Source organism: Oratosquilla oratoria, chromosome 31 (assembly GCF_046742065.1).
Source record: "Oratosquilla oratoria isolate Oo_2021 chromosome 31, ASM4674206v1, whole genome shotgun sequence".
Lineage (NCBI taxonomy): Eukaryota > Metazoa > Arthropoda > Malacostraca > Stomatopoda > Squillidae > Oratosquilla > Oratosquilla oratoria.
The window spans coordinates 47,556,932-47,571,931 of NC_134807.1; the positions used below are offsets into that span (position 1 = coordinate 47,556,932).

Here is a 15,000-nt window from a genome sequence, read left to right on the forward strand (position 1 = left end):
AAACCCTTGCTGATGTTGATATTTTGAGTAGAGACAGTGAGTTTAATCGCAATGTTAAAAAGATTCTGAAAGGGCATGAACATTTGATAAAACATTTTTCTTCTTTGTCCCCTTCCTTGCCTTACATGTATGGATTGATTAAGACCCACAAACCTGGTTATCCAGTTAGACCTATCATCATTAATTATTTGAATAATCTAGAAATTTGTTATGATTTTAAACTAGTTAGTTTTGATATAACTTCGCTCTTCACCCGTGTTCCCGTAATTGACTTATTGGTATATCTTGAAGAAGAATTATTATCAAAACATGACTTGCCACTTCCAGCTAAAACCATAATTGAACTTATTAAGTTGTGTATTGTAAATTGTAAATTTGTTTTTAATGGTGAATTCTATGTACAAAAATTTGGTATGGCAATGGGAAATCCTCTGTCCCCAGTACTTAGTAACTTGTACATGGAATTCTTTGAGATGAAACTACTACCTAGGATTCTTCCCCAACAAGTTGTGTGGAAAAGATATGTTGATGATATCTTGTGTCTTTGGCCAATTAATCGTAACTTAGATTTATTTCTTGAAAAACTAAATGGTATGGTCCCTTCAATCAAATTTACTTTTGAAATAGAAATAGAGAATAAGTTGCCATTTTTGGATATTTTAATTCATCGAAATGGTAAACAATTTAAATATGACGTTTATAGAAAACCTACTAATGTCGCTTCATATGTCCACTTTTACTCGGCTCATCATCAGAAGACAAAACTTTCTGTCTTTAGTTCTATGTTTCTTAGAGCTTACAGGATATGTAGCCTGGAATTTTTGGATGATGAGCTGAGGAAGATATATAGCATAGCTTCTGAATTAAAATATCCAAAGCACTTAGTAGACACATCTCATAAAATGGCTTACAAAACTTTCCATAACACCTCACACGTAAGAAAAGTATTTGACAAAAAGAACCTTTTGGTTCTTCCTTACAGTGAGAAATTAGTTGGTCTGCCTAATATTCTCAAACAATTCAACATCAACTTGGTTTTCAAAAATAATAATACTATAAAAAGTAAGCTCATTAAAAATTCACCTGAAGTAAATGAGGGTTGTGTTTACTCTATTCCATGCCTTAAATGTAACAAATTTTATATCGGCCAAACTGGCAAAGACTTAAAAACTAGGATAAATCAGCACAAATATAGTGTAAGGAGTGGGCAAAGTTCCAAAGGCCTTTTTGTCCATGTAAGAGACCACAATCATCCTATTGACTGGGATAATTCTATTGTAATAATTTCTTGTAGATCCTTATTAGAAAGAAACATTATTGAATCCAGTCATATTAAACAAACCTTTGAACATAATATCAATTTAAGTTTAGGATTATTTAAGCTTGATGATTTTGTTATTGATAAAATTGTAAGAACTTCTCCAAGTGCTACTAAGCCGGGGTGACGTAACGTCATGGACCAAACGTCCGTATATGTAAACATCGGATCTACCTGATTGTGAAGCATCTTGTGTGTCCTTCCCATGTTCCTAGCTTGTCTTCTACTTTATGTATATATATCCACCTTTGTCTCTGTAACTGTGTATTCCTTGATAATGTCTTAAATAGACGAAAACGTTCGGCCTAAGCTTCTTATTTCCCAGTGGTTTTTTCTGCATATTATTTTCACGTGTGCCTTGTGAATTACTGCAATATATATATATATATATATATATATATATATATATATATATATATATATACATATATATATATATATATATATATATATATATATATATATATACATATTGTATATTTCGGGCGCAGATTCTCACTAATACACACTGTGTTAAACACGACATCATTTTGACACTGATTAATTTTCTTACTGAGATTTTCAATTTTTCTCACAGTAGATCTCATTTCAATGGGGTGGGCAAGTACAAGCTTTCCATAGACTTCCATATTTAATTAACGTTTCGACTTCAGAATAGTATACAAGAATTAAATCCTGTGAATTCTTGTACACTGTGACTTGATTACTGTATACTATTCTGAACATGACTCCCTGAAGTCAAAACGTCAATTAAATATGAAAAACTATGGCAGGCTTGTACTTACCCACCCACCTGAAATGAGATCTAATGTGAGAAAAATTAAAAATCTCAGTAAGAAAATTAATCAGTGTCAAAATGCTGTCGTGTTTAACACAGTATATATATATATATATATATATATATATATATATATATATATATATATATATATATATATATTGTTTATATATATATATATACATATATTTATATATATTTATATGTATATATATATATTCATATGTATATATATATATAGAGAGAGAGAGACATACACACACACACATATATATATATATATATATATATATATGTGTGTGTGTGTGTGTGTGTGTGTGTGTGTGTGTGTGTGTGTGTGTGTGTGTGTGTGTGTGTGTGTGTGTGTGTGTGTGTGTGTGTGTGTGTGTGTGTGTGTGTGTGTGTGTGTGTGTGTGTGTGTGTGTGTGTGTGTGTGTGTGTGTGTGTGTGTGTGTGTGTAAATATATATTATATAATATATATATATATATATATATATATATTATTAGTGTATTTGGGCAGGAGTTTTTCTCTAATGCATGTTTCATTAAAAGGTATTTTCCATATACCTTATTATGGATTTGTGTTCCTTAGGAAGGAAATTTATGACTTGGCTGTACAGTATGTATACATATTAGCTAGATCGCGATTTCGGGTTCAAGACCCTTCTTCAGTAGCTATAGGGATAATAATTAATCCGATGAGTCTAGTTAAAGATCTAAGTTTTATACTAGAGTTCCTTTACTTGCTAACCACTAGGGGAGGTCACCTGGTATTACGGGCAGGGACGAAATGTCACGTGCGCTAGGGAGCCTCCGGGTTCGTGTTGTGGCGTGTGTGTGTGTGTGTGTGTGTGTGTGTGTGTGTGTGTGTGTGTGTGTGTGTGTGTGTGTGTGTGTGTGTGTGTGTGTGTGTGTGTGTGTGTGTGTGTGTGTGTGTGTGTGTGTGTGTGTGTGTGTGTATAATTTGGGAGTTTTAAGCTCCCACGGGCTTTGGTTTTGAGCCCGTTTGGTGGGTGATTGGACTTATGAGTGTGTGTGGGCCCAACCACACACACTCATACATTCACAAGATGTGCATACGTATATGAATACGTATGCACATCTCGGTGAATGCACCCTTCCCAACGTGAACTGTGTTAGGTGTATGGTGGATAGTAGCAATGATGTTATAAATTGTAAGAAGAAGGGGGGGTGATTCAATGTATCAGTGGTCGTGGTTTGGCCACGCCCACCCATACATTTACCGGATGTGCATGCCTATGTGAAATACGCATGCACAACTCGGTGAATTCACCCTTCCTGACATGAACAGTACAGTGCAATTATATAAAAGATTTAAAGGGGGGCTGACACTCCACCAGCCGACGCAGTTCATAATCGCTAAGGTGGCGGCATAGGCGACGCACAAGACCCTCAGATGTTGTCGGAGGCCCTCTCCTCAGAAAAGCAGTTGCGGAGCAATGCTTCAGGTAGTGGTCAAGGGTGGCTTCAGGGTGGCGGCAATGTTGACATCTTCTTTCTTCGGTCGTGGAGTTGCTCTTGATTTGCCAGAAACAACGGTCCTCCAGCCGCAGACGGAAGAGCAGAGTTTCCACCTTTCTTGGTGTGGAGCGAGGAAGTACAATGGGCTCATAGTCTGTGACTGCCCTGTACCACCTCGCCCTTTCTGACACCTCTGCCTCCAGTCTGTGCTGAAGGAACCGTTGTACCTGGTTAAGAGCCCTGGTGCGTATGCGCAACTGATTTCTGCTGAGAGGGACGACAACATCGACTTCGGGTCTTTGGCGCGCCACTTCTGCTGCGGCGTTGGCTAGCTCATTTCCTGGGACGCCCATATGGCTCGGCACCCAGTTGAGCTTAACACTCCTGCCTTGCTGGTGTAGCTTCAGCAGGAGTGCTAGGATGGAGGTCAGTAGGCGTACATTGTCGCTGGGCTGTGTTGTATCAAAACTGCCTATCAGAGACTGTGAATCCGTGTGGATCACCACAGGACCAGTTTGTGATATTAGAGCATGCTCTAACGCTCCTTGAACTGCTATGGTCTCAGCTTGGAGAGTGGACGCATGATCAGATACTCTCCTGCCGAAGGTCAAACCATCCGTCACGAAAGCAGCCCCCGCACTTCGGCGCCTGTTGGGGTCTACGGAGCCATCCGTGTAATAGACCGCCATTCCAGGTTCCGATAGTGCGCGAATGCCTTGTAGGGCCTGCGCTATTACTCTTTCCTGATCACATAACTTCTTCTTACTATTAAGCTTTGTGACAACGAAGGTTGCAGGTATCGACAGCCATGGTGGTGGGGGCTTGAACTCTGGGTGTGGAGAGTCCCTACCCTTCTCAAGGAGAGTGCTGGTGAGCCTGAAGGAGTCCAGGATCCCAGCCGCCTGTGATAACCAGGTATCTGAGTGGATAAGAGTATCCACCCGTCCCAGAGCTGTCACAAGGCTCTGACTCAGCTCGGTTATCCTGGGGCTCTGGACTATCTTGGCAAGAAAGTCGACCTCCAGCCTTCTGACCCGTGATGTTAATGAAGGCAATGAAGCCTCCATTTGGAGGTTAACGATCTTAGTCCAAGGCTGAGCTCCCAGGATAATCCTTTCTACGGCATTTTGGCAAGTCTCCAGGTCTTCAAGCTTGGCAGTCGCCACATTTATGAGAGCTGGGGCGGCGTAGTCCACCAAACTGCGGACTGCGTGCACATAGAATGTGCGAAGGACCCGATGCGTGGCACCAAGTGCCTTCCCCGTCATTGCTCTCATAACTGTAGTTCTTGCCTTCAGTCTCTCCTTGAGATAGGTTAGTTCCTTCTGAAAGATGAGCCTCTCATCAATCCAGACCCCCAGGTACTGGTACTGGTAAACCCAGTCCAGCCTAAGGTCCTGGATGGTGAGGTGCTTCCCTTCTTTCCAGAGTCTCAATGCCATGGCCTTCGATTTTGTAGGGGAGATCTTTAACCCTAACCTGCAACATTCCGTCGCCACAGTGCTTAAACAGCGCTGAGCCCTGTTGAAGCACTGCCGTTTCCCAGTAATTATGAGCGCAATGTCATCTGCATAGCAGATGATCTTGCACCCATGTGGTAGAGGTAGTTCCAGAATGTTGGAGACAAGCACATTGAACAGAGTGGGGCTGAGGTCCCCCCCCCCCGCCCCCTGTGGAGTGCCATTCTCCAGCATTCTGGCCTCTGATATATGACCTTGAAAGCGTACTTTCGCAGACCGGTGACTGAGATAGTCAGCAATCTAAGAAAGCAGCTTGCCTTTTACGCCCTTGCGAGCAAGGGTGTCTAATATCATAAGTGGACTGGCCAGCTCAAACGCTTTTTCCAAATCCAAAAAGATCACGATGAACGGTGTGCCACTGACAGCATTGAGGAGTGTTGCTATACTGTTTTCTGTGCCAGTGCCCTTGCAGTAAGCATGTATATGCTCATGCATTGTGCCCAGTTTCCACAGCAGCCTGTTTATCACCATCCTCTCCACTGTCTTACCCATGCAGCTTGTCAGGCTGATGGGGCGGTAAGCACTAGGTTCCTTTGGCTTTGGAATTGGCGTTATGATTGTCGTCTTCCAGGCTGTTGGTAGCTTGCCAGTCCTCCAAGACGCGTTTATCACCCTTAGAAGTGCCTCGTTACCCGCTGGCCCAAGGTGGGTCAGCATGGAATAGGTGATGAGGTCCTCTCCAGGTGCCGTGTCTGAGCTGGTCCTGTGCGTGGCCCGTAGCTCCTGAAGCGTAAAGCTAGCGTCAGTATCATCCGATCGACTCACCATGTCCTCAACACTATGACGCCTCACTCTTTGGAGGTCCTGCAGTGTGTCTTGAATACACTGCAGGAGTGAGGTGCTGCTGGAGCGAGAGACAAACTCCTGCACCAGCCGCTGTGCCTCAGCATCAGGGGCATGATGAGTGCGTCGTGGTTGAGTCCTGCCAGTAGCCTTACGGAGCTTAGACCACAGCTCTGCTAGGGAGGTGTGAGCGTTAAAGCCCTCACACCATTCAAGAAATTTCGCTCTTCTGGCATCTGCAGCTATGACGTGAGCGTCATGAACTGCAGCGCGCAAGTTGGCCAAATTGGTCTGAGTTCGGCGCCGTCGGAAAACACGCCTAAGCATGTTCACCCGATGGTTGGCCTCTCTCACCTCGGGGGTATAATACCAGCTGTTCTTATGTTCTCTGGGGGACTGGCGAGTCTTTGGGATGGCTCTGTTGGCAGCCACCTGAATGGCTGCAGAAAAGTCAGCTTCTAACGTTTCCACGTCCTGTGGTGGAACGTAGGACGCTGCCCATTCTTCAACAGACCTCTCAAACACTGGCCAGTTTGCCAAAGCTGTCTTCCACCTGGGAACAGGTAATACAGCTGGTATGGGTGGTGTATCCCGTATGTGCACAGAGACACCGAAGTGATCGCTAGTGACAATAGGATGCACCTCCCAGGTTACCCTAGGGAGGAGAGTGGCCGTCGCCAAGGTCAGATCAAGTCGTCCACCTTGCACGTGCGTCGGATTTCCATCATTCAACAACGCAATGTCAGGGCATTCATCTAATACGTAATTTAAGTGGCGCCCAGCGACATTGGGCCCATGGGGCGACATCAAAATATCGTGATGGGCGTTGAAGTCCCCTCCTATGATGAGGAGCCTGTCCGCAGCAAGAGCACACACTTCTCCAAGGTCCAGTTCCGCTCTTTGGCCCCTGTATATGTTGTAGATGGTGTGCGTTTCGTGGGCCCGATGGAGTCGAACCGCAAGAACTTCTACACCATCCCCACACGATACAGGATCCGTGATCTCACTGCAGGGGATGGATGATTTGACTAAGATCATGCACCCCCTAGCAGTGAGTGAGCGAGGGAGGGAGAAGATGCGGTATCCCGGAAATCGCACCTCGTCGCTCACCAATGTCTCCTTGAGAAGCATGATATCGTAATCATGCTCTTGCGCATTGGCAAGGAGATACGAGCTTTTGCTGCGGAACCCGTTTATGTTCCACTGTAGCAACCTCAAGTGACTATTGAACAGGGCGAATGTCTTCCCTGTCAGTTTCCATGACGGTCTCATCTTGTCCTCCCCGGTCAGACGACAAGATGGGTTGCGACTTTATAACAGTGGAAGCATTTTCCTCCTCATCAGAAGAGGAGTCTTCAAGCCTGAGTGCAAATTGGCGTTGGGGCCTGGCAGAAGACACTCTCTTAGTCTTTGATGATGTGGGTGTAGCTTTCCCAATGGTAAAAGCGGGTGTGGCAGGCTTGGGGGAAGTGGAAGGGGAGGAGGAGGAGGTTGAGGAAGAGGAAGAGGTAGTGGAAGAGGTGGGGGAGGAGGCAGGAGAGGAGGAGGTAGAGGGGGAGGGAGCCTCTCCTTTCGCCTAGGGTTCCTCTTCTCTTTCAGGAGTTTGAGCACGTTCTTGACGACCCTGTCCACTAGCACTAGCATCTTGTCTGGGTCGCTCTCCCCAAGGGTCGTAGCGACTGCAGAGACGACGCCAGTCACAATCAGGTCGATATCATCCTCCCTAAGGGGGATGACATCGGACGGATATTGAGATGGAGGGGACCGTCGGTCCTGTGCTCGTGGGGTTGGTACTGGGGGCGTGGGTTTGGCTTTAGATTTGGGGGTTGGATTGGAGGCAGGCGTGGATTTGGAGGTGGGCGCGGGTTTAGAGGCGGGCACGGGTTTAGAGGTGAGCATGGCTTTTTTGGGAGCTGGTGGTGTTTTCGTGTTAGTCTGTGTTGGAGCTGGGTTCAGTGTTGGAAAATGCTCCTGATTGTTCAGATCAGGAGCACTGTGTGTAGGTGGTGGTGGTGCTGTGGTAGGAGAGTGTTTCCTGCTGCCCCATAGAAGTGTTCCTGGGGGGGCAGGTATGGAGTCCTGTCGCTTCTCTGTCCTCTCCTTAGAGGCAATGGCCTGCACTTTACGCACTGCGCATGAGATATTCCAGGCGTGGTGCTTCTTACTACAGTTCGGGCATTTGGCAACAGTCTCAGTGCCAGCCTTGAACTTGTTAAGACAAGTCTCAGTGGCATGAGGCATGCTGCAAATGCCGCACTTGGGCTGTTTCGAAGTGCACCTCGCCTGGTGATGACCATAGCGCTGACACCTGAAACAACGGAGAGGATCAGGGATGTACGTTCGTACATCATACCTGCCATACCAACCCAGGTCAATCTTATTAAACGGTTCGCCTTTAACGGTGATAAGTACCTGGCGTGTCGGCGTCTTATCCCAGCGACGCATTCTCGTGGCCGCGATTACCTGAGGATGGTCCTCAATGGCCTCAGTCAAGTAGGAGGTCGGGTAATCGTGTACCACGAGTCGATGCTGCCGGTCTTCCGGGTTAAGACGCTCCAGGTTCACCGGCTTACCATCGAGCGACTTGATCCGGTCCAGCTCCTCGACGAGTTCGTAAGTGCTTGGTAACAGTAGCACGTTACCATCGCCGAGGGGCCGGAGGGACAAAAGCTTGCCGCGGAGAGGGCCCTTTTCAAGCGCTCTTACCACCTCAAAAGCGGTGTCGTACCCCGCCGAGGGTACGACCTTGAAGGTGGGGAGCTTGCCACCCTTTGCACTAGCTGGGGCCATCACGACAGCAGCTTCGTCGTCAGATGGAGCCGTCGAACCTGGAGCGCAACGACGCTTCTTCGACACGCCAGTCCAAGAGTCAGTAGCCGCCATGGCGGCACTGATACCGAGAAAAATCTAAATTGCTCGCAACAAATTCGTGAAAAAAATCGTAATCTAAGGGGGCGGGGGATCGCGGGCGTTAACTAGCGCGTTGGTGCTATGTCTTATCCTGTCTACCTTGCAAGCAGTCAACGAAAACGAGGCTCGGGTGCACGAGCGAGACCGGGCTTAACTTGATGGACGTGGTCCCACCTCTCCCGCCGTAAAGGTGATTTTCGAAAGAACCACACGGGCTACGCCGATCGTGCAGGGAGAGTTATATTGGGCATAATCCTGCCAGAGCGAGATTCCACAGGAAGGGGGAATTATCTCGGGTAGCAGTACTTTCCGAATTCAATAGGTTGTAGCACGTCTAACAGAGCTAGAATCTAGGGTGAGAGACGGCATACAGGGCGTAGACGAGGAGATAAGCAAACGTGCGGGGATGCTCTCCATGAATCTCTTATCTCTTAGGCTGTGATGCTGAAGATCGTGTTGTGGCGCAATGTTTATTATTATCCCTATAGCTACTGAAGAAGGGTCTTGAACCCAAAATCGCGACCTAGCTAATATGACTACATACAGCCAAGTCATAAATTTCCTTCCTAAGGAACACAAATCCATGATAAGGTATATGGAAAATACCTTTAAGAAAATGATTAATGCACAACTAGCCATCACTTTTAATGAAATATATATATATATATATATATATATATACATATATATATATATATACACGCATATATACACATATATATATATACATTTATAGAAATATATATTATATATATATATATATGTATATATATATATTTATATTGGATGAATGGTTTAGACAGATGAGAGTGTGGGTAGAGGAAGAATAAGCGAAGATGGGCTGGAACTCCTTTATTGCTTATACGTTTCGACCGACTCGGTCTTCTGCAGTAAGCTGTCTACAAACTGCTTGAACCTTACAACTATACACTCGAAGACGGAGACACGGACAGGTCATCCCAGTGGCTGTCTGGGGATTCCCTTTCCCGTGCCATGTATATGTTTACCAATCGTATTTATTGTTAATTTACTTGCTGCCTTCGATAAACAAACGAAACCTTCCCTGCCATTGTTATTTTCATAAGACAGAAAAAATTGTCAAGACCAAGAATATAAAGGGACTGCACCATAACGTCCTCAGTACCATTTATCGCATTCCTTGCGGTAAGTGTACCTCCTCTTATTACAGCGAGTCAGGTCGAGGCGTCGAGAAACGCATAGCCGAGCACAAACGAGACGTGAGGTCACACAGGACGTCTAACTCACTCGTTTAGCACGCTGACCAATCTGGACATCTGCCCCACTGGGATGGGGTCGAGGTCCTACACACGGGATTAAAAAGAGACATGAGGAAGACTGTTGAAGCTTCCTATATTAATTCTTATGAAAATAACAACGACAGGGAAGGTTTCGTTTGTTTATCGAAGGCAGCAAGTAAATTGATAATAAATATGATTGGTAAACATATACATGGTACGGAAAAGGGAATCCCCAGACAGCCAGCGGGATGACCTGTCCGTGTCCCCGTCTTCGAGTGTATAATTGTAAGGTTCAAGCAGTTTGTAGACAGCTTACTGCAGAAGACCGAGTCGGTCGAAACGTATAAGCAATTAAGGAGTTCCAGCCCATCTTCGCTTATTTTTCCTCCACCCACACTCTCATATATATATATATATATATATATATATATATATATATATATATATACACATATATATATATATGTTTATATGATATATATATATATATACATATAATATATATATATATATGTATATATATATATGTATGTATGTATGTGTATATATATATATATATATATGTGTGTATGTATGTGTATATATATATGTATGTATGTATGTGTGTATATACATGTATATATATATATATATATATATACATATATGTATATATATATATATGTATATATATATGTATGTGTGTATATATATATATATTCTGGTTGAAATCAACTGCACTAGTTGCTTTAACAATCTTCAAGACTGTATTCTTTAATCTGGAGAATACTTTCCTATTAGCAACTGAGAGGGACTGGAAGTAGTCATTCATGACTCTCAAAAGAATATACACAGTGTATGCCAACTGATATATTTTTGCATAGTAATAGTATTGAACAACTATTGACTCCACCGAAACTATAGTTTTTCGCCTCGTCGTGAGGCGTCTTCAGGGTGAGGACTGCTTTGTAGGATGCTCTGCTATATTGAAGGTCTTCCAACGAATAATGACCGCTGGTTGGATGGGCTGGCTTATAAGGCTCAGCCTGCCTAGCTCAGACGGAATACTGGCCTCTCATTGGCTGAGAGGTGCAGTATGGGATTTTGTCCGGGAGCCAAGGGGGTGGGATTTTGTCTGGGAGCCAAGGGGGTGGGATTTTGTCTGGAAGCCAAGGGGTGGGATTTTGTCTGGGAGCCAAGGGGGTGGGATTTTGTCTAGGAGCCAAGAGGGTGGGATTTTGTCTGGGATTCAAGAGGGTGGGATTTTGTCTGGGAGTCAAGAAGGTGGGATTTTGTCTGGGAGCCAAGAGGGTGGGATTTTGTCCGGGAGCCAAGGGGGGTGGGATTTTGTCTAGAAGCTCTGGCCTGATTTGCTGCTGCTCTGGTTACTGGTCCTAGGCGCTGACTAACTAGCTGGACATGTTTCATTTGTTCGCGGGGCTGCTGCTGTCTAAGGGCTTGTTGTTCCTGGAGGGGGTTATTCTTTACAGGGCGCGCGGAAGGGAGAATAAAATCGGCAGCTTGCTGTATGTTGATGGTAGGGTGCTGGCAAGTAATGGATACTGCTTCTGCAATCTGCAGCTTCCTGAAGGCAGACTCCTTGTGAAGAATTTCCGTTTGGTCTAGCAGCTTCTGTAGAGGAGGCTTCATGTTGTGTGTTTCAGTGAAATGATGGAAAATTGATCCCTGGTTTCTATGGGATTGTAGGCGACGTCGCAGTGTAGAGGAGGTCCTGCCAATGTATGTGCTGGAGCCGTCGCAGCGGCCCTCCTGACATGAAAATTTGTATACAACATTGGTGGTAGCCTCACTCGGGGTTTCTGTCCTTTTTTTCCACCTCTCCTAAGTTCGTACTTATTTCATATTATTTGTTTGTTTGTAACCTCTCCTTAGCTCATTTATGTTACACTATTTCTGTATATTTACGATTTGACGTTTGTATGTATTATTCTGCCTTGAAAATGAAGTTGTGCAACTTCGAAACGTTGGTACCGAAATATCTACTAGTTTGACTATCCTGCCTCAGTGTTGAAATGTCCTTTGCTGACCTTCTCCATAGATTGCCTCTTGAAATACGTCACCTTGTTCGCAGTATTGAACAAGTTAACAAGAAAATTGTGAGTTGTCACCATGCTATTATATACAACATTTCTTGCCAAAGGGAGAACCTCCTGCCTAAGTATACGCATGTATATATATATATATATATATAAATATATATATATTTATTTATATATAAAAACATATATATATATATATATATATATATATAATGTATAATATATACATATTATATATATATATAATATAATGTATAATATATACATATATATATATATATATGTATATATGTAATGTATATATACATATTATATATATATATATATATATATATGTATATATATATATGTAATGTATAATATATACATATTATATATATATATATATATATATATATGTAATGTATAATATATACATATATATATTCATATATATACATATATATATATATATATATATATATATATATATATATATATATATATATACATAAATAAACACATTTGTTTATAGTGGTAGTTCAGATACAGGTATTCTTATTAGTTGAACAAAATCGTCTGACTTTAGCCCGAATGAAACCTTATGATATATCTAACTGGATAGAGGGTGCCGTGAAGGAGCCGTATTAGTATGGATTCCGACGGGCTCACCGCAAGGCTGTCGATGTATATGATCTCGGGCGCGATGCTCCTCTCGCGGTAGCCGAAGAGGTTGATGGACACTGACGCCTCCTTGGCCTGCGATAGGTTCCCTTTTAACCACTGGAGCTCTAGGGTGGTCGGGGAATGCAACTGGTAGCTGTCGTCCTTGAACCAGACGCCCTCAGGGGCGGTCAAAGGTGTCTCTGAAGAAGGGTGGGGTCAAACAGTTTTTAAGTTACACGTTATTGGTCTTTAGATACAGTCTCATCGATGATACAGCTCGCATTAACACGTTTTTGTTTTTTGTTGTTGTTTTTTCTCTCCTTACCGACAAAGAACTTGCCCTTCCAGTAGTACGGGCCTCCGTTGATGGAGATAGAAAAGTCCACGTATCCAGCCACGAGGAGCTTGGGCATGATACACGCAGCCTTGTTCGAATCGAGAACATAGCCCTCGACATCGGTCGTATCGAACTGACAGGTGATGCGGTAGCCTGTCTCGAAGCAAGGGCCCGTGACGTTAACCAAGGTCCCACCCATCATGTTGCCGTGCTCGGGGGAGAACGTTAGTGGGTACTCCTTCAGCTCTGAGGGGGTCAGAAGGAAAACAGGCAAATGTCAACAGCCAATCAGAATGGTTGGGAAAAGTTGTTCGATGGGACCTCCATTGAAGCTGAAATACCTACATATTAAACCTAGAGACTGATTAAAACCTCGATGAGTAAGTAAACATATAAATGAATAAACGAGTAAACAGATAAATAAATATATTAAAAAATAAATCGGAATCGAAAATGTTTGATAGTTTTAATTCATTTGCTTATTTCTAGTGATATGTAACTGTCTGTAGTTCGATTTGCCACTCGGTGCTGTTCAGGTCTAAGAATCAGAACTGAAAGAACAAACTATTAGATGAGGGCAACCATTTCTATTGAACTGAAGAACGTTTTAATATGGTTTCACTGAGGCTTCCGTGTTTAGAAAAGAATACAAGTGGGATAATTGGGAACACCATAACCCCATTACAAAGTTAATCATCGAAATCATATGAAAGTCACGGAACGACAAACGAAAACAACTATCATATTCGCTACAGTATTCTTTCTAGGGTACAATAGATATGAATATTGATTCAGTTGACCAAAGGAGGCGTTGGCCTTTGTGAGATCCTTGAGATTCTTAGAGAAAAGGAAGTCGTCCTTTTGGGGGAAAAATTAAATAAATAAAATAATAACTATTCTCTTACCTTCCTCACGACGACAGCAGCCGGGCAGGATTTTTTCGTCGATTCTGAACATGTGCCTGCCTGGCATGCCGTTGGCCCTGCCGGCGGTCGAGAGGTCACGGATGTAGAGCTTCTGGCTGTATGGTGTGTACTCGAAGGACCTCGTCCCGTTGCCGGCGTTGAAGCCCACCTGCCGGGGAAGAGCGGGAAGGTGTGGGGTGAACAGGTCCAGGAGAGATTTAGAGCTCGTGTAAGAAAAAGGGTGAGTCCCGTACCAAAGGAAGGGATATCTTGTGTAGGAGGTGCACGTGCATTTACGTGCAAGTGCATGTATGTGTGCACGCGCGCGCGTGTATGTATGTGTGTGAAAATATTCGTATTTAGACAAATAGTATAGATTCATACATTTTTCCATGTATGTAAATGTGACAGATATGGTGATGCATTCCTATGACAGGGGGCAGAGTAGCACTCACGTAAGCAGGTGTGCCTCCTGAGCCATCGTCAGTGGAGCCTCCAGCCTCCGTGTGTGTCGTCCAGGTCATATATTCGTAATTGAAGATAGCGTAGGTTCTGATTTCGTCCGTCGCCACTACCAGCTGGAAGGTGTTTGTCTGCAAAGGGAGAACGAGCAAGATTGGTCCACCGCAAGGCACAAACCCCAAAAGTGCTCTCTCATCTCACTCTCACATCTGAGACTTTCTGGCCATTACAGTTATGCAAGGGAGCGTGGAAGGGGAAAAGAAATGTGGGTCGAAGACGTAAACGTTCAAAAGAGACCACCAATAAATGGGTCAATGGGGGAATTAATGGGTTGCAAAAGGAAGAGTCTGGGAGTGCTGGTCGAGGGTACCCTGTCATCTCATAAACCTGTCAGCAAAACCGTGCCTACACTTACAAATGGCGAAAATCAAAATATCTTCTCCCTGTATGGACGAAGTGACAATATGTTGGGCAATCTGCGCGTGCGCATTACTTCACCGTCATTTTTTTTTTTTTTTCTGCTACAGCGGCAGACTAGGTTAGCAGCTCGACCCCCACCA

At 43.9% G+C, this 15,000-nt stretch overlaps 1 protein-coding gene across 2 annotated transcripts in view; it reads right to left on the reverse strand.

The window, feature by feature from the left end:
• The window catches only part of mesh (sushi domain containing 2 mesh), a 104,094-nt gene that overhangs the window by 25,904 nt on the left and 63,190 nt on the right, over positions 1–15,000 (reverse strand). For both annotated transcript variants that reach the window (XM_076213546.1, XM_076213545.1), the window contains exons 5-8: positions 14,434–14,571; positions 13,979–14,147; positions 13,062–13,319; positions 12,743–12,936 (exon numbers count right to left, since the gene is read on the reverse strand). In XM_076213546.1, coding sequence (XP_076069661.1) covers positions 12,743–12,936; positions 13,062–13,319; positions 13,979–14,147; positions 14,434–14,571 — 759 coding nt within the window. The remainder of the gene's footprint in view (positions 1–12,742; positions 12,937–13,061; positions 13,320–13,978; positions 14,148–14,433; positions 14,572–15,000) is intronic.